General features: G+C 33.6%; 1 protein-coding gene across 1 annotated transcript; it reads right to left on the bottom strand.

Annotated features, from left to right (window-relative positions):
• Positions 1 to 1,464: 1,464 nt before the first annotated feature.
• LOC139510305 (uncharacterized) lies at positions 1,465 to 16,938 on the bottom strand. Its single transcript, XM_071296810.1, has 6 exons — positions 16,854 to 16,938; positions 12,784 to 13,257; positions 8,518 to 8,610; positions 7,198 to 7,502; positions 6,300 to 6,450; positions 1,465 to 1,643 (listed from the first exon to the last, which is right to left on the bottom strand). Exons 1-6 carry the CDS (start codon positions 16,912 to 16,914, stop codon positions 1,465 to 1,467), a joined length of 1,263 nt encoding a protein of 420 aa, XP_071152911.1. The 5' UTR covers positions 16,915 to 16,938.
• Positions 16,939 to 22,222: the final 5,284 nt, after the last annotated feature.

The following is a 22,222-nucleotide window of genomic DNA, read 5'->3' as shown; positions in this document are numbered from 1 at the left end:
TTCAAGTTGATTGGACTTCAACTTCATCAAAAACTACCTTGACCAAAAACTTTAACCTGAAGCGAGACGAACGGACGTACGGTACAACAGACAGACGGACGAATGGACGTACAGACCAGAAAACATAATGCCCCTCTACTATTGTAGGTGGGGCATAAAAAGTGCATTCAACTGATTATTTGAGTTAATTTTTTAAGTCTAAGGATAAATTCACACAAAATCATCAGACTGTGACAAAATTCGAAATAAACCTGCAACTTGTCATGATTAAATAATAAAAAGCTGCGCCATGAGGGCTTGATATGCCTGTTGGCTTGTGTGTGAATTTTTATGTAATAATTATAAATAGTTTCCGACATACGGCCAGACATATGAACCCCCCCCCCCCCCCACCCCAACCCTTTTTTTTTTTTTACAAAAAAACTCAATTAACATAAAATAAATTTAGAATCATCACCAAAAAGTATACAGATCTTTAATTTAATATAACTAAGAAGTGTGTAAACTGAATTTTCTCTTTGAACTGAATTTTAATATGCGTATTGTTATGCGTTTACTTTTCTACATTGGCTAGAGGTAAAGGGGGAGGGTTGAGATCTCATAAACATGTTTAACCCTGCCACAATTTTGCGCCTGTCCCAAGTCAGAAGCCTTTGGCCTTTGTTAGTCTTGTATGATTTTTAATTTTAATTTCTTGTGTATAATTTGGAGTTTAGTATGACGTCCATTATCACTGTACTAGTATACATATTTTTTAAGGGGCCAGCTGAAGGACGCCTACAGGTGCGGGAGTTTCTCGCTACATTGAAGACCCATTGGTGGCCTTCGGTTGTTGTCTGCTCTATGGTCGGGTTGTTGTCGCTTTGACACATTCCCCATTTCCTTTCTCAATTTTAAAGTTTAAAGCAATAATCATAAATTGTTTTTGAGATACTGCGCGACATGTGAAAAAAAACCTTTTATTTTTACAAAAAACTCAATATTTCTAAAATGAAATTTTGAATCATAACCAAAAAGTATACAGATCTTTAGAATAATATAACTAAGAAGTGTGTAGAGTTTTAAGCAATAATCATGAATCGTTTTTGCGATATGGCACGACATGTGAAAACCCCTCCCCTTCTTTTTTTTACAAAACTCAAAAAATCAAAGAATCATCTTCAAAAAGTGTGAAAAAAACAACCCCCTGTTCTAGTTACAGATTCCCATAACTCAAAAAGTTTTAATCTTATTTTCAACAAAAAGTATACAGATTGTTTGACCATCATAAGATTTTTTTGAAACAACTATGTTCAGTTTCATGAAATTTGAATAAGTCGTTCTAAATTTATGATGTAACATGTTTCAGGCGTATGAAAATACACCAAATATCCAATAAAAATCTTCAAGCATGAAGAAATAAAAGTGTGGAATACTGATTAGCCAGACTGATGGATGGACAGACAGACAGACAGAGTACAAATCTTAAGACCCCTTTGACCTTTTTTTGTCAAGTGAAAATTTAAGACAAAGGTCTTTAATCAAAGCATCTTCATTTAGATATAAAATGTAATACTGACCGTCAATGGTTGTTGGTGGTTTGGATGGTATCTTCATTGTTGTCGTTGGTACAGGGGTTGGTGGTGTTGTTGAAGGAATTGTTGCTAAAATGTTAAAACAAAATATTTGAAAACCAATTTAAAACTGATTATAAAAAATTAACACATGATCATGTAAATGTATTTATCAAAAACAAAATAAGCATGCCAGCAAATCATATGGTCAATCCAAAAAAATCCTGCTGCTAGCTACCTCTTACTACAAGTTCTTATAAATTTATCACCTTTCAAAGTAAAATTAATTGCTCAGCTTAGCACAATTGGATACGACCACAGAGGTACATCCCTGAACATTTCGGGCAAAAATTGAACAAAATATTCAAGCTTGGTACAAGTCTGAATTTTTATTGTAATTAAATATTTGACACATTATAGTTTTCTGACACAGAATAAATATAGTCAAAAACTTGAAATTGGTTATATGATTTGAATTTATATTCAATTGAAGATTTCTTGCTTTTGTGTTTAGCAATACTTTGTAAATCTGTTTTCAGACTATATACCGGTACTAAGAATAAGCAAAATAAAATTGTGACCCAATTTTTCTTCAGAAAATTGACAATTTCTTTAATAATGGGGGGGGGGGAAATTGCCCCCTCCCCCCTCCTCTTTTTCCAAAAAAAATAATATTTGAAGAAATTTCTTTTTAATTTCTTAAATCTTGTGAAAACGCTCCCACCCCAATGAACCTTCCCCCCACCCCATTCAAAAAAATTTCAGAAAAAACTTAAATCCTTTACAAAAAAAAAAAAAAAAAAAAAAAAATTGAAGAAGTTTTCTTTTTGTAAAATGTGAGACCAATACCAATACGCTTTCTAATGTACCAGTACCAGAGTACTGATACACTTTCCAATGTACCAGTACCAGAGTACCAATACACTTTCTAACATACCAGTACCAATACACTTTCTAACATACCAGTACCAAAACACTTTCTAACGTACCAGTACCAATACACTTTCTTACATACCAGTACCAAAACACTTTCACATGTACCAGTACCAATACACTTTCTTACTTACCAGTACCAAAACACTTTCTAACATACCAGTACCAAAACACTTTCTAACTTACCAGTACCAAAACACTTTCTAACGTACCAGTACCAATACACTTTCTTACTTACCAGTACCAATACACTTTCTTACTACCAGTACCAATACACTTTCTAACGTACCAGTACCAATACACTTTCTTACATACCAGTACCAATACACTTTCTAACGTACCAGTACCAATACACTTTCTTACATACCAGTACCAAAACACTTTCTAACATACCAGTACCAATACACTGTCTTACTTCCCAGTACCAATACACTTTCTAACATACCAGTACCAATACACTGTCTTACTTACCAGTACCAATACACTTTCTAACATACCAGTACCAATACACTGTCTTACTTACCAGTACCAATACACTTTCTAACATACCAGTACCAATACACTGTCTTACTTACCAGTACCAATACACTTTCTTACATACCAGTACCAAAACACTTTCTAACATACCAGTACCAATACACTTTCTTACTTCCCAGTACCAATACACTTTCTTACATACCAGTACCAAAACACTTTCTAACATACCAGTACCAAAACACTTTCTACCTTACCAGTACCAATACACTTTCTAACATACCAGTACCAATACACTTTCTAATGTACCAGTACCAATACACTTTCTTACATACCAGTACCAATACACTTTCTTACATACCAGTACCAATACACTTTCTAACATACCAGTACCAAAACACTTTCTAACTTACCAGTACCAATACACTTTCTAACATACCAGTACCAATACACTTTCTTACATACCAGTACCAATACACTTTCTTACATACCAGTACCAAAACACTTTCTAACATACCAGTACCAATACACTGTCTTACTTACCAGTACCAATACACTTTCTAACATACCAGTACCAATACACTTTCTAACATACCAGTACCAATACACTTTCTTACATACCAGTACCAATACACTTTCTAACATACCAGTACCAATACACTTTCTTACATACCAGTACCAAAACACTTTCTAACGTACCAGTACCAATACACTTTCTAACTTACCAGTACCAATACACTTTCTAACTTACCAGTACCAATACACTTTCTAACATACCAGTACCAATACACTGTCTTACTTACCAGTACCAATACACTTTCTAACATACCAGTACCAATACACTGTCTTACTTACCAGTACCAATACACTTTCTTACTTACCAGTACCAATACACTTTCTAACGTACCAGTCCCAATACACTTTTTTACTTACCAGTACCAATACACTTTCTAACGTACCAGTACCAATACACTTTCTAACATACCAGTACCAATACACTTTCTTACATACCAGTACCAATACACTTTCTTACATACCAGTACCAAAACACTTTCTAACATACCAGTACCAATACACTTTCTAACGTACCAGTACCAATACACGTTCTAACATACCAGTACCAATACACTTTCTAACTTACCAGTACCAATACACTTTCTAACGTACCAGTACCAATACACTGTCTTACTTACCAGTACCAAAACACTTTCTAACATACCAGTACCAATACACTTTCTTACATACCAGTACCAATACACTTTCTAACATACCAGTACCAATACACTTTCTTACATACCAGTACCAAAACACTTTCTAACGTACCAGTACCAATACACTTTCTAACGTACCAGTACCAATACACTTTCTAACTTACCAGTACCAATACACTTTCTAACATACCAGTACCAATACACTGTCTTACTTACCAGTACCAATACACTTTCTAACGTACCAGTACCAATACACTGTCTTACTTACCAGTACCAAAACACTTTCTAACGTACCAGTACCAATACACTTTCTAACGTACCAGTACCAATACACTTTCTAACTTACCAGTACCAATACACTTTCTAACATACCAGTACCAATACACTTTCTTACATACCAGTACCAATACACTTTCTAACTTACCAGTACCAATACACTTTCTAACATACCAGTACCAATACACTGTCTTACTTACCAGTACCAATACACTTTCTAACATACCAGTACCAATACACTGTCTTACTTACCAGTACCAATACACTTTCTTACTTACCAGTACCAATACACTTTCTAACGTACCAGTCCCAATACACTTTTTTACTTACCAGTACCAATACACTTTCTAACATACCAGTACCAATACACTTTATTACTTACCAGTACCAATACACTTTCTAGCATACCAGTACCAATACACTTTCTAACTTACCAGTACCAATACACTTTCTAACATACCAGTACCAATACACTTTCTAACTTACCAGTACCAATACACTTTCTAACGTACCAGTACCAATACACTTTCTAACTTACCAGTACCAATACACTTTCTAACATACCAGTACCAATACACTGTCTTACGTACCAGTACCAATACACTTTCTTACATACCAGTACCAATACACTTTCTAACATACCAGTACCAATACACTTTCTTACATACCAGTACCAATACACTTTCTAACATACCAGTACCAATACACTTTATTACTTACCAGTACCAAAACACTTTCTAACATACCAGTACCAGTACACTTTATTACTTACCAGTACCAATACACTTTCTAACATACCAGTACCAATACACTTTCTTACATACCAGTACCAATACACTTTCTAACATACCAGTACCAATACACTTTCTTACTTACCAGTACCAATACACTTTCTAACATACCAGTACCAATACACTTTCTTACTTCCCAGTACCAATACACTTTCTAACATACCAGTACCAATACACTTTCTTACATTCCAGTACCAATACACTTTCTAACATACCAGTACCAATACACTTTCTTACTTCCCAGTACCAATACACTTTCTAACATACCAGTACCAATACACTTTCTTACATACCAGTACCAATACACTTTCTAACATACCAGTACCAATACACTTTATTACTTACCAGTACCAATACACTTTCTAACATACCAGTACCAATACACTTTCTTACATACCAGTACCAATACACTTTCTTACATACCAGTACCAATACACTTTCTAACATACCAGTACCAATACACTGTCTTACATACCAGTACCAATACACTTTCTAACATACCAGTACCAATACACTTTCTTACTTCCCAGTACCAATACACTTTCTAACATACCAGTACCAATACACTTTCTTACTTACCAGTACCAATACACTTTCTAACATACCAGTACCAATACACTTTCTAACATACCAGTACCAATACACTTTCTAACATACCAGTACCAATACACTTTCTAACATACCAGTACCAATACACTGTCTTACATACCAGTACCAATACACTTTCTTACATACCAGTACCAATACACTTTCTTACTTCCCAGTACCAATACACTTTCTAACATACCAGTACCAATTCACTGTCTAACATACCAGTACCAATACACTTTCTAACATACCAGTACCAATACACTTTCTTACTTACCAGTACCAATACACTCTCTAACATACAAGTACCAGTAGCAATGCATTAAAGACTTTAATATTTACTACTTATCCTTGAACACCTTTTCCCCATCAAACATATATTTTATATGTAAATAATACAGCAGTGGTTTTGACACTGAGTCCGCTAGATCATAAAAAAATATTTCATGATTAATAGATATTGCTCTACTTACTTGGATATGGAGTGAAACATCCATGGAGTTCAAACCTCATGGCAATCTTTCCATAGAAAGTTTGTGGATTGATTCTAATATAGCGAGCTTTAATTGGTGCCGTGAAAAAGTGGGTTACTGGTGTCACTGAGTCAAAGTTTCCACTAAATTGCTGCAAATAAAACTCTTTTTCTTTACAAACTAAATATTCAATACAATATTTAAAAAGAGTCAGTCAGATTGACATTTTACCAGATTTTCCTGCATGAAAATGATATTTGCAAATCAGGAACCCCAAACAGGATCAAATAAAAAACAACAACACCAGAATCCCAATAGCCACTAAGTTGCACATGTTATTTCTGTCCAAGGTCGAAGGGAAGGGCAACAACTACAAACATTTTTTTTGTTCTTAATCACTTTTCATAAATATCTTAGATATGCAGTGCAATTTCTGATATAATTAATATTTCAAACGGGGCATAACTTGTTAAAAATATTTGATCAGCACTTATTTTCAAAATTGTCCAAGACATTAATTACTGATATAAACCTATGATATAAGTTTCATGAAAATATGGCAAGAATTGTTTACACATTTCGTATTTAAGTTAAAGTGAATGATTTCTCTGCAACCTATTTTGAATAAAAATATAGTTCATACATTTGTTAGACCATTGTCTCTGCGTGTTTCTGTTTGTATGACGTTCAATGGTTTATCACCTGCTCATATGTAAATCACTTAAATTAAATTGCAATGAGGAATTCAAGGTTTACTTTTTGTTGTAGAAAATCTGTATTAAAACAGCAAATGATATCAAGAGTCAGCAATATATAATTTTGAAATTATTTCATTTTAAGAACACATGACCCCGAGTTGTATTTATAATCAATGTCTGTTCTCAGGTTAAATCTTTACCTTCTTCTGGCCATTTTCCATGTATGTGTTCCAGTTGACTCCATCATTTGAGAAGAGGACAAAGTAAGATGACACATATGATGGAACTAAAGGTCGTCCCTGTGTAGTTACACCTGTTACAAAGGTTGGTTGTAAGAAGTCTACTTGTATGTACTGGTTTTTGTTATCTACACCAGCAATCCAGGAATTAGGACCATTCAGACGAGCATGTTCAGGGCTGGAGCTTGAACTTCTCTGTGAGGAAGCTGTTATCATCTCTCTTCTAATTGCTTCATTCTGCATACCCATTGGTACTTTGCAAGGTTCTACAAGAAGAAAATATATAATATATGACTTAACTGTTTATATAATACTCTTTAAAATTTAGAATGCACATTTAACTATCAATAAACAAAGTCATGCAAACAAACATGCCCAATATTTCAAATTTGATGAAATATAGTCATGTCTATACCAAAAGCTATTTAAAGATTTTTTTGAAAATTAATTGAGCAAACCTGTGAGTTTGAACTCATGGTGGTGTGTAATCTACTCCAATCTTAATTGACAATGATAGCCATTTTTCTGCAAAATATCAGTGGTTTTCCATACATACACTGGCTTTTCTCCAACATAAAAATGGGCTGCCATGATATAGACAAGGATGACAAACTCCAACCAACAAACAACAGTTGGTATTAGTTACACATTTGGTATTTTGTTTGGGGTAACCCTCACTACTGTTGATGTCAGGTACAAATTTGGCATTGTCAGGTACACACTTGGTATTTTGTTTGGTGAAGTTACCTTAACTACAGTTGTTGTATAATTACATACTTGATATTTTGTTTGGTGAAGTAACCTTAACTACAGTTGTTGTATAATTACACACTTGGTATTTTGTTTGGTGAAGTAACCTTAACTACAGTTTAGTTGTTGTATAATTACACACTTGGTATTTTGTTTGGTGAAGTAACCTTAACTACAGTTGTTGTATAATTACACACTTGATATTTTGTTTGGTGAAGTAACCTTAACTACAGTTGTTGTACAATTACACACTTGGTATTTTGTTTGGTGAAGTAACCTTAACTACAGTTTAGTTGTTGTATAATTACACACTTGGTATTTTGTTTGGTGAAGTAACCTTAACTACAGTTGTTGTATAATTACACACTTGGTATTTTGTTTGGTGAAGTAACCTTAACTACAGTTGGTGTATAATTACACACTTGGTATTTTGTTTGGTGAAGTAACCTTAACTACAGTTGGTGTATAAGTACACACTTAATATTTTGTTTGGTGAAGTAAACTTGTAAACAATTGTTGTAAAGTACAAACCTGGTATTTCGTTTGTTGATGTAACCACAACAACAGTTGGCGTAAGCATTGGCGTTCCTTGTCCAGGAGCTGTAGGCGATGGTGTTGGATTTTCTGCAATGAAGTAATACATATATTTAAATACTGTCATTGTTACATATTATAGTTTATTGATAGATTTTTATTTGGATTTACATGCAATTAAATATTTGGAGCAAAAAGCAAAATAAGTACTCAATAGCAATATATGGTGAAGGTTCTGAGTATCATTAAATTCTAAATAAATGTATAGAAAAAGTTCCTGTAGTGAAATATATCATCTAGAAGAAAATTTAATAATGGAGGAACATTCACCATGACAAAACCCTTCGTCTATGGCATGACATGATCAAAATTATTTCATTCCTCCATTTCCATTCAAGGAATGGTGAACAGACTGATATATTGATTATCATGTTTATTTCATTGGAGAATGACTAATTTAATTAAAACTAGATGTGTCAAAGTGACACAGATGGCCCCGTCTCAAAATTTGAAAAATCTGCAATTTCAATAACACATGTGGACACAAACATGATGGTAGGCTCAAAATCTGGAGGCTCATAGAAAAAAGTCTGTATAACTGATTTTCAACAATTTGTAAATTTGTAAAACCTTAATTTTGGCAAAAATTAGCAGGGCAGAACGAAACTTAAACTTGATCTGGAACTCATCATGGTTAGCTCACATACCAAAAATCTGCCCAATATCTAAAAGCATTTAGAAAAAAGGTCCGTATAACTGTGATTTTCAAATATTTATAAAAGACCAAAGCCCCAAATTACAGCAAAAATTAGCCAAGCGGAACAAAACTTAAATTTGATCTATAGTTCATCTTGGTTATCTCACATGCCAAAAATCATCCAAATATCTGAAAGCATTTAGAAAAAAGTCTGTCTAACTGTGATTTACATCAATTTATCAAAGTCCAAAGCTTGTACATGTTGTAATTTAGGTAAAAATTAGCGGAACAGAACAAAATTTAAACTTGATCTGTAACTCATCATGGTTAACTCACATACCAAAAATCAGCCCAATATTTGAAGGCGTTTAGAAAAAAACTCTGTATAATGGTTTGTTGCTAAATGACGGAATGATGGAATTACGGACAAGGGTTAAACTATATGGCACCGACAACTTCATTGCGGGGTCATAATCATCAATTGTCATTTGTAACAATTCCAATACACCTTATCACTATTTGTCTGCCACTACTGGACATTACAAGGTTCGGGTAAAATTTTGACATGATAACAGAATACATCTGATGCCACAATGGGAAAATGATTGTTGTATGACGTCAAAAGTTCAAGCAGGACATATTCTCTGGTCAAGTAGGACAGATGACCACAAACTGTCCCTGAGGTAATATGCATCTTTAAATATGAATTCAAATCAGATGTCTGATGTATCAATTTGATTGTAAACCACACAATGAATTAATTAGGAATCACAATACAAAATTTCTTCAGTTTGTCTAGTAGCGGTTAATCAGTTAATTATCATTCATGCATTTGTATGCACTTGTCATATGTCAGGAGCCTGTTGTTCAGTAGTTGTCTTTTGTTTATGTTGTTGATAAGTGTTTCTGTTTTCTTGTTATTTATATAGGTTAGACCTGTGATTTTCCTGTTTAAATGGTTTTACACTAGTCATTGTTGGGGTCCTTTATAGCTTACTGTTTGGTATGAGCCAAGGCTCAGTGTTATAGGCCCGATTTTGACCTACAATATTTGATTTTTTTACACATTGTGACTTAGGTGGAGTGTTGTTTCATTGGCACTCATACCACATCTTCTTATTTCTATCTACATTTAAACATGTAAAGTGATACAATATTATCCATAATTGCTATACTCCTGTTAAAATTAGAGCCTGTGTTGCTCACCTGTGTCTGTTATGGTTTTGGAAATTATGTTACACAAGGTCAAAATCATAATATTAAAATAGTATTGAATACCCTAATAATAATTTTGAAGTTAAATTAAACGCAGAAGATTTTGAAAAATGTTTTCCCAAAATATTAAAAAAAGTGTTGCGGGGCCATATAAATGTTCAATATAACCCAATATTTAACTGCTACACTAAGCGCAGCTGGATACGACAGTTGACAGTTGACTTATTTGTAGATCTTTTTTTGCTAAACACTATTGCTGTTAACAGTTTATCTCTATCTATAGTTTTTTGTCTAAGTAGTTTCAGAGGAGAAGATTTTTGAAAAAAAAAACAAATTTTATGAAAAATTGTTGAAAATCTACTTTAAAGAGCAATAATTGCTTACATGGTCAATTGACAATTTTTGTCAGTTACCTTATTTGAAGATCTTACTTTGCTGAAAATTATTGTTGATTACAGTTTATCTCTATCTATAATGATATTCAAGATAATAACCAATAAAATTCTTAGCTGAGCGTAGCCTGATACGACCCCAAAGGTTGAACCCTGAACAGCAAATTTTGACACAATATACAAGCTTTATACTGTCTGAATTTGGATTGTGATCAAACTTTTGAATTAATATAGGTTTCTGACACAAAATAAATGTGGTCAAAGATCTTAAAAATTTATTGCGCAATATTGTGCAATTGAAGATTACTTCTTGAAAATTTTCGAAATTTTTTTGAAGAAATTAGAATGAACCCCCCAAAAATATGACACCCCCACCCCACCCACACCAGGAGTAATTACGCCTCAACTGAATCTCAGCTCCCTTTATAGTATGGAAACTTGTTGCACAATTTTAAAGAGATCCATACACTTAAACACAAGTTATTGTCTGGAAACTAGAAAAATGCTTGTTTTTGGCCCCTTTTTTGTCCCTAATTCTTGCATGTTTGGGGCTATTACCACATAACTCAATCCCAGTCTTCCCTTTGTGATATGGAACCTTGTGGTACAATGTCAGAGAGATCCATACACTTACACACAAGTTATTGTCAAGAAACTGCAACATGCTTGTTTTTGTACCCCTAATTCCTAAACTCCCCAAAAATCCACTTTTTTTTTAGTATTGAACCTGCTTGTAAAATTTCATAGAGATCCATTCACTTAAACCAAAATTATTATACGGAAACCAAATGTGTCTTCCGACGACGACCTCGACACAGATGGTGACACCATCATAGCATGAACCCCAAAAAATGTTTGTGGTTGTATAAAAACTGAAAAATTTCCTTGAAATTACTAATTTAGGGGCATCAGCCCAACAACAGGTTGTCTGATTTGTCTAAATATTTCAGGACATAGATCTCAACTCAATGGACATTTTTGCCAAGTCAGGTTTATACTCTAAATGCTTTAGTGTCAGAGATATCAGCCTCAAAATGGATTTTACCCTTATGTTCTATTGCTGCTAATGCAGACATGTTGGTTTGAAGTCAGGGTGGTTGGACACATTTATAAAACTAGATACACCAATAAAGATTGTGGATAAGGTTGGTAAAATTTGCACAGTAGTTTCAGAGAAGAAATGACGTACGGCTAGTGATGAGACAAGCTCACTTGGCCTTTTTGGCAAGGTGAGCTGAAAAGTAGACAAAATGAAAAATGGACAGAAAAGCAGACATCCTTGTCGCCTTGACACCATTTTCATTCTCAATGTTATCCTTACCTTCATTGTATACCATCTAGTCAAAAAGCAAAGGTTAACAATTATCATATGGTAAGTTTACATTTACAACAGTGGTTGTTGTTGGTTTATCTCTGTCATACTTTCGTAAATTGTTTATAAATTAGGCTGTTAGTTTTCAAATTGAATTGTTGCATATTTTTTTCATTTCAGGGCCTTTTAAAGCCCACTGTATGGTATTGGTTGGCTGTACAGTTGCCTATATCTGCTTACATCCGCTTCATTTGAACTGGTGGATACTTGTCTCTTTTTTCAATCATACTACATCTCCTTATTTTTATATTCATGACATTTATCTACATGTTTCACCCTCAATATTTTTTAGGAATGCAAAGCTAAAGCAGAAAATTCCTACTTTATCTTTTACAATCTCACTTCATAACTTATTCCATTTATTCTTTCTCAAAAATAATTGCAAGCAAAAACCCAAACCAACACATACATTTATGACTAATATATTTGTAATCTACCTACCTGTAATAAAAAGTATTCTGAGTGATTGAAAATGTTATAAATTCAAAAATTTATCTATCTGACTGACCATGACAATGATAAACAATACTGATAAGTTTTTATCTGTAAATAATTCTGGTTCTAACATTAATCAAATGAACACTCACCACTACACATGCAGAAATATCTGATTTGGTAGTCATCACAACCAACTGGTAAGTTATCTGCATTATTACAAATCATTCCTTGCTCCTTTGTACAGGACTGGATAGCACCTGTACTGTGGAATGGTATTCCAGTGGATGTCTGACATTCCACCTGCTTGATGGTTCCACCAGGACAGAATTTCTTTATTTCTGCAGAGGTCATTTTTTCATAATCTCCATTATTAGTATCTGGCTTGTCACGGTTGAGCCAGGATGACCATCTAGTGATACAAACACTTGGTTTTGGTGTTGGAGAATGAGCACTGTCACCAGTTGGTGATGGTGTTGGTGTACCTTGATTCAGTCCATTTGGCGATGGTGTTGGTGTGCTTTGATTCAGTCCATTTGGCGATGGCGTGGGAGATAGATGAACATCAGGACTTGGTGAAACCGTAGACTTATGGCCATCATTTCCATGACTCTTAGTTGGCAAATCTAACAACAACAGAAGTAAATTGATAGGTAAAATTAGAAACAAGTTCATTAATAAAAAACAAGCTGATAATGCTATTAGATATAGATAAATCAGGAATTGGAAAAAAGGATCAGTTGACAAATTGTCGTCTCTTGTTTCTGTAAAAAAGGATATTTCAGAGTTGTAAGTCAAAATGGGTTTGACCAATTTATCAAAGAGATATTCTGACACTGAAATAGGTAAAGAGCGGCTGTCTTTGATCTTATGGAAAATAATACTTTAAATAGGGTGGGGCTTATGGAATCCCCTTGTTTTACCCCTCTTAGTATTTTAAATATTCTGAGTGTTTATGGTCAATCTTTAGAGCTATTTCTGTTTTAAAAAGCATATTTTTAATAGCATTATGCAATGTATAAAGATTTTTCTGCACTGATATTAGCTAATTTGTAGATAAAACCATCTCTCCATACTTAGTCGAAAGCTTTTTGAAAGTCCACAAAGCAAACATATGATTTATTTTTATTTTTATGAGGATATTTATTTACTAAAGTTTTTAATATAACTCAGATGTTCTGTGGTTTTCACGAAATTCAAGTTGTTAATTAGAGTACTTATTTCTTATCAACAAGTATAACCTGTTGTTTAAGATGGCACCGAAAATCTTTGCCATACAATTTATTAATGAAACTCCCCTGTAATTTGAGGGGTCGATAAGTCTATTTTCAGACTTATGTAATAAGATTTAAAATGATTTGTTCCACTGCTTTGGATAATAAACATTTTTTTTAAATGAATTAAAGAGTTTAGTTAATGCAGTTATTGTAAAACAACTGCTATACTTTAATATTTCATTAATCATATGCCATCAGAACCACTTTTTAACCAGCTTTTCTAAATGATTTTATCTGAAAGAAATATCTTTGTTAAAGTTCATTATTCCTTATCTTGCTACAAATAAAATTTAAAGATTTTTTATTTTAAATATTGATATGTCGGACCACTTTTGTCTAACCAGTTTTGTTTTAGTTTTTCTTTTTCTCGCAACTTGACATAATTTGACCGATATCTTAAGAAAAACTGAGTTAAGCTCTTTTGTGGCCAAATTAATTCCATTTTGGTCCTCTGAAAATGTTTTGGTATCAAAATTTATAATATCATTCATAATAGTTTCATCATAGAGAGCATTTATAATTTCAACTCTAAATTCGTTTGTCCATCTGTAATTTACAGTATTTTGCAAATTTGAAAAAAAATGATTCTGATGAAATATTCTTTCTCAATTCACATTTCAGAAGTAGTTTAATCTGAGAATGATCAGACAGTTAACCAATTTCATGCCTAGAACAAGAATGTGTCCATAGTACACGGATGCCCCACTCGCACTGTCATTTTCCATATAAAAAAGAAGATGTGGTATGATTGCCAATGAGACAACTGTCCACAAGAGACCAAAATGACACAGACATTAACAACTATAGGTCACCGTACGGCCTTCAACAATGAGCAAAGCCCATACCACATAGTCAGCTATAAAAGGCCCCGATAAGACAATGTAAAACAATCAAACAAGAAAACTAACAGCCTTATTTATATGAAAAATGAACACTGAATTACAGGCTCCTGACTTGGGACAGGCACATACTTAAATAATGTGGCGGGGTTAAACATGTTAGCGGGATCCCAACCCTCTCCATAACCTGGGACAGTGGTATAACAGTACAACATAAGAACGAACTATAAAAATCAGTTGAAAAAGGCTTAACTCATCAGATGGACAAAAATACAAGTGGACGTGGCCGGGTACTTGTACATCCCGACAAAAAAAGACACTAGGAACAGATCTGAGAGTACTCGCAGTTACAACTAATAAAACAAATCATGCATCTAAGACTAAACTATCAATCCGTACACATCCAACATCCAATGGATTTAGTGTAAAGACGTCATAAACAGCCAGAGAAAAACATGACCTTGTGCAATGCCAAGTTAAAGGTATCAACATATTGTAGATCCATGAATGTGTATATGTATATAACATACTAGTAATATTTAGTTTGCTTTTAATTTACTGATAACAAAATCAATATTTATACCAATAAAAACAATATTCAATAATCTTATTAAAGTGTTGAATTGGTAACCTTTTAGAATAAGTTTATTTAAAGGAGCGATAAGTTTACATGGATCATTTCGAAATTTCCGGGCACGGTTAACAACATTTCCGTAAAAATGAGGATGTGCTATCCCGTTTGAAATAAGTTTATTACAAGTACAACCAAACTTCAAAACCAAATCTTTATATCTATGGAAAAATTGTTTAGTGGACCGTGAAATTGGGGTCAACTACTTTAATTTGACATTTAAATTAGAAAGATTATATCATAGGGAACATGTGTACTAAGTTTCAAGTTGATTGGACTTCAGCTTCATCAAAAACTACCTTGACCAAAAACTTTAACCTGAAGCAGGACGAACGGATGAACGGACGGTACAACAGACAGACAGACGGACGAACAGATGTACAGACCAGAAAACATAATGCCCCTCTACTATCGTAGGTGGGGCATAAAAATAAAGAACTGAGGACAGAAGACTTTTACTGACTATAGCATAATCAATACTACTTAATCCATTTGTAGTAATACATGTAAAGTAACCAAGGGAGTCACCTAAAAAAATATAACTGGTCTAGGCCATCAACTGTTAAGTTAATAGAATTATTGTCTGGTGAAAACACAAAACAGTTTTGTACCTTAGGAAAGTATATACATATTTCTCTTTTAAATTAAGAAACAGTTTATGCTAATAAAAGATATTTTGTATTGATGTCACCTATTATTAATAATGCATATTGTTAATAATGTTTGTAATATGCCATATGTATACTCTGTCCATGTATTTGATCACACTGATGAGCCATAAGGCTCAAAGTTAATAAAGAATTTGAATTTGAACTATTTTTAATTAGTTGACCACCATTTCCATAATGTAAACTAATTTCAATTAGTTGAACACAATCTATTTTTGTTTATTTTTCTAGCCAAAATTCAAATTAAGATTAATGCACTTAAGTACAATAGTTGTAGAAATCTAAAAAAAAAACCAACCAATTAGCTCACAAATAGAATGAAATTCAAAACAGTGTGGCTGTGGCCATTGATTGACACATTAAATTCATCCATTGACTGGGACAATTTACGTGAACGTTTGTCTGTAACGACCACTGTTCACGACGTACCTACGATAGACATTTAAACTGTGGGGTCACCAAAGGTTTCTTAACGCCTTTAATTATAAAATAATTCGAAAAATTGATCAGGAATAACCTTTATGTTTTGATTTATAAAATTGATATAAATCAAAACATCGTGTTATTTCTGATTAATTTTTTCGAATTACTTTATTAAGGTGTTGAGAACCTTTGGTGACCCCATAGTTTAAGTGTCTTTAAAAAGTACACAGTGAGCAATGGTCGTTACATACAAACGTTCACCTAAATTGTCCCAGTCAATGGATGAATTTAATGTGTCAATCAATGGCCACAGCCACACTGTTTTGAATTTCATTTATACTTACCAATATGCACAAATTAACTAATTATTATTATTCCACTCACCAGCACACTTGCACATGTATCTGATCTTATAATCCATACATGGTGCATCAAAATTATCCATGGTGTTACATGTGAATCCAGTGTCAGAATAACTGTACACTTTGCTGTTGCAAATTGACCTCCCCCTGCCCCAACCCTCAATTTTTTTTAACCCCCCCTTTTTTTTTGGCATTTTTTTTTTTAAATATTTACAGAAATTTTCTTTTCAATTTCTGAAATCTTGAGGAACAAAATTGCCCCCCTCCCTTTTCGTCCACCCAAAAAACAATTCTCCCTCAAGATATGATCATAATCTCAATTCAAATTTCCAATGAAGTTTGCAATCATAACTACCCATTAAAATATGTCATAAAAGTCTTAAAATAGAAAAAGACATACAAAATCATGGCTAAAATTAATATACATCAATCATCATTTAAATAATAGTAGCTTCTAACAAGAATGTGTCCAAAGTACACGGATGCCCCACTCGCACTATCCTTTTCCATTTTCCATGGACCGTGAAATTGGGTATTAATCTAATTTGGCATTAATTTAGAAAGATTATACTATAGGGAACATATGTACTAAGTTTCAAGTTGATTGAACTTCAATTCTATCAAAAACTACCTTGACCAAAAACTTAAACCTGAAACTCCCACTTTCATTTTCTATGTTTAGTGGACCGTGAAATTGGGGTGAAAAGTCTAATTTGGCTTTAAAATTAGAAAAGATCATATTATAAGCAACAAGTTTTCTAAGTTTCAAGTTGATTGGACTTCAGCTTCATCAAAAACTACCTTGACCAAAAACTTTAACCTGAAACTCCCACTTTCATTTTCTATGTTTAGTGGATCGTGAAATTGAAGTCAAAAGTCTAATTTGGTTTTAAAATTAGAAAGATCATATCATAAGCAACAAGTGTACTAAGTTTCAAGTTAATTGGACTTCAGCTTCATCAAAAACTACCTTGACCAAAAACTTTAACCTGAAACTCCCACTTTCATTTTCTATGTTCAGTGGACTGTAAAATTGGGGTCAAAAGTCTGATTTGGTTGTAAAATTAAAAAGATCATATCATAAGCAACAAGTGTACTAAGTTTCAAGTTGATTGGACTTCAGCTTCATCAAAAACTACCTTGACCAAAAACTTCAACCTGAAACTCCCACTTTCATTTTCTATGTTCAGTGGACCGTGAAATTGGGGTCAAAAGTCTAATTTGGTTTTAAAATTAAAAGATTATATCATAAGCAACAATTGTACTAAGTTTCAAGTTGATTGGACTTCAGCTTCATCAAAAACTACCTTGACCAAAAACTTTAACCTGAACAGACGCACAGACGGACGAACGGACGAACGGAGCCACAGACCAGAAAACATAATGCCCTCTACTATCGTAGGTGGGGCATAAAAATAAATTGATAATAAGGTAATTACTTAAATTGATAATAAGGTAATTCAAACATTGTACTTAAGTAATTTTCCATTTACCAGGACACCCCCTAAGTATTCCTAAACGGTTTGAGCCATAACCCCCAAAGCCAATCCCGACCATCCTTTTGTGGTATGGAAACTTGTGGTATAATTTGAGAGAGATCCATACACCATTCCAAAGTAATTGTCTGGAACCTAGCTTATTTGAGCCCCTTTTTGGCCCTTAATTCCTAAACTGTTGGCACTATAACCCCCAAAAAATCGATTACAACCTTTCCTATGCGGTTATAAACCTTGTGTTTAAATTTCATAGATTTCTATTTACTTAAACTAAAGTTATTGTCTGAAAACCAAATATCTTTGGAGGCCAACAACAAAGTTTTACCAATATATGACTAAAATTGTTTGTGGTCATATAAAAATATTTTAAAGGGGCACTAGCTACGAGATATATAAAAAATCTAAAGTTTGATTTGCATTGCATTGTACGTGTACTGGTTATTTTAAAAATAAATAATGTCAACAGTGAAATTGAAACTAGGGTAAATCATTTGATTACTAATTCGATGCACATAAAATCATTCTTATACGGTTAAAAACAATGAGAACCATCTATTTTTAATCTATAAAATAAAATCAAACAGACCTATAAAAATCCAATTGCACGTGTTGGTTTAATCTATTCATATCTTTATTTATGTTTACATCGCTTATATGGTCATCTGAGGTCAAATCGATAGTTAATTAGATGGCGTCTGGACTAAAATACACACGAAACGAACCTATATATTATCTACCCCCATGCTCTGTAAACTGTTTATTTTAGACTTTTGATAGTTTTGATAAATGTTTTACATTGTTATAAAACAAATATGAGAATTTGAGTCAAATCGGTGACCATGAATTTGACAGCTAGTGCCCCTTTGAACTAGATGTGACAAAGCGACACGAATGGCCCCATCTCAAAATGTTGAGAAATCTGCAATTTCTTTAATACATGTGGACACAAACATGATGGTAGTCTCACATATCATTAATCAGCTCAAAATGTGGAGGCGTATAGAAAAAAGTCTGTATAACTGATTTTCAAAGTTGTAAACCTTTAATTTTGGCAAAAATTAGCCGCGCAGAACAAAACTTAAACTTGATCTGTAACTCATCATGAGTAACTCACATACCAAAAATGAGCCCAATATCTAAAAGCATTTAGAAAAAAAGTCTGTTTAACTGTGATTTTTAACCATTTATCAAAGTCCATAGCCCTTAATTTCGTCAAAAATTAGCTGAGCAGAACAAAACTTAAATTTAATCTGTAACTCATCTTGGTTAACTCACATGCAAAAAATAAGCCCAATATCTGAAAGAGTTAAGAAAAACTAGAGGCTCTAAAGAGCCTGTGTCGCTCACCTTGGTCTATGTGACTATTAAACAAAGGAAGCAGATGGATTCATGACAAAATTGTATTTTGGTGATGGTGATGTGTTTGTACATCTTACTTTACTGAACATCCTTGCTGCTTACAATTATCTCTATCTTTAATGAACTTGGCCCAGTAGTTTCAGTAGAAAATGTTAGTAAAAATTTACAAATTTTATAAAAATTGTTGAAAATTGACTATAAAGGACAATAACTCCTTAGGGGGTCAATTGACCATTTCGGTCATGTTGACTTATTTGTAAATCTTACTTTGCTGAACATTATTGCTGTTTACAGTTTATCTCTATCTATAATAATTTTCAAGATAATAACCATAAACAGCAAAATTTCCTTAAAATTACCAATTCAGGGGCAGCAACCCAACAATGGGTTGTCCGATTCATCTGAAAATTTCGGGGCAGATAGATGTTGACCTGATAAACAATTTAACCCCATGTCAGATTTGCTCTAAACGCTTTGGTTTTTGAGTTATAAGCCAAAAACTGCATTTTACCCCTATGTTCTATTTTAGCCATGGCGGCCATCTTGGTTGGATGGCCGGGTCATCGGACACATTTTTTAAACTAGATACCCCAAAGATGATTGTGGATAAGTTTGGATTAATTTGGCCCAATAGTTTCAGAGGAGAAGATGTTTGTAAAAGATTACTAAGATTTACGAAAAATGGTAAAAAATTGACTATAAAGGGCAATAACTCCTAAAGGGGCCAACTGACCATTTCAGTCATGTTGACTTATTTGTAAATCTTACTTTGCTGAACATAATGGCTGTTTACAGTTTATCTCTATCTATAATAATATACAAGATAACCAAAAACAGCAAAATTTCCTTAAAATTACCAATTCAGGGGCAGCAACCCAACAACAGGTTGTCAGATTCATCTGAAAATTTCAAGGTAGATAGATCTTGACCTGATAAACGATTTTACCAACTGTCAGATTTGCTCTAAATGCTTTGGTTTTTAAGTTATAAGCCAAAAACTGCATTTTACCCCTATGTTCTATTTTTAGCCGTGGCGGCCATCTTGGTTAGTTGGCCGGGTCACCGGACATATTTGTTAAACTAGATACCCAAAAGATAATTGTGGCCAAGTTTGGATAAATTTGGCCCAGTAGTTTCAGAGGAGAAGATTTTTGTAAAAGATTACTAAGATATACGAAAAATGGTTAAAAATTGACTATAAAGGGCAATAACTCCTATATGGGTCAAATGACCATTTCGGTCATGTTGACTTATTTGTAAATCTTACTTTGCTGAACATTATTGCTGCTTACAGTTTATCTCTATCTATAATAATATTCAAGATAATAACCATATAACGGCAAAATTTCCTTAAAATTGCCAATTCAGGGGCAGCAACCCAACAACTGGTTGTCCGATTCGTCTGAAAATTTCAGGGCAGATAGATCTTGACTTAATAAAAAATTTAACCCCATGTCAGATTTGCTCTAAATGCTTCGGTTTCAGAGTTATAAGCCAAAAACTGCATTTGACCTCTATGTTCTATTTTTAGCCATGGCGACCATCTTGGTTGGTTGGCCGGGTAACCGAACACATTTTTTAAACTAGATACCCCAATGATGATTGTGACCAAGTTTGGTTAAATTTGGCCCAGTAGTTTCAGAGGAGAAGATTTTTGTAAAAGTTAACGACGACGGACGACGCCGGACGACGACGGACGCCGGACGCCAAGTGATGAGAAAAGCTCACTTGGCCCTTCGGGCCAGGTGAGCTAAAAAGGTTTATAGTCAAAGCACATTAGTAAAAACGAAAGAAAAGAATACAAAGTTTCTATAGCATAACAACACAATGACGGTTGTCCCTGTCAGACTTATTTTCAATTATAAATAGAGGCTCTTAAGAGCCTGTGTCGCACACCTTGGTCTATGTGCATATAAAACAAAGACACAGATGGATTCATGACAAAATTGTGTTTTGGTGATGGTGATGTGTTTGTAGATCTTACTTAAATGAACATTCTTGCTTCTTACAATTATCTCAATTTATAATGAACTTTGCCCATTAGTAAAAGAGGAAAATATTTTGTTAAAATTTACAAAATTATTAAAAATTGACTATAAAGGGCATTAACTTCTTAAGGGGTCAACTGACCTTTTTCGTCATGTTGACTTATTTGTAGATCTTACTTTGCTGAACATTATTGCTGTTTACAGTTTATCTCTATCTATAATAATATTGAAGACAATAACCAAAAACAGCAAAATTTCCTTCAAAATCTCCAATTCAGGGGCAGCAACCCAACAAACAGTTGTCGGATTCATCTGAAAATTTCGGGGCAGATAGATCTTGACCTGCAAAACAATTTATCCTCCATGTCTGAATTGCTCTTAATGCTTTGGTTTCAGAGTTATAAGCCCAAATCTACATTTTACCCCTATGTTCTATTTTTAGCCAAGGCGGCCATCTTGGTTGGTTGGCTGGGTCACTGCACACATTTTTCTAAACTAGATACCTCAATGATGATTAAGGCCAAGTATGGTTAAATTTGGAACAGTAG

This window comes from Mytilus edulis, chromosome 2 (assembly GCF_963676685.1).
Source record: "Mytilus edulis chromosome 2, xbMytEdul2.2, whole genome shotgun sequence".
Lineage (NCBI taxonomy): Eukaryota > Metazoa > Mollusca > Bivalvia > Mytilida > Mytilidae > Mytilus > Mytilus edulis.
This window is presented reverse-complemented; position numbering and strand designations above follow the sequence as displayed.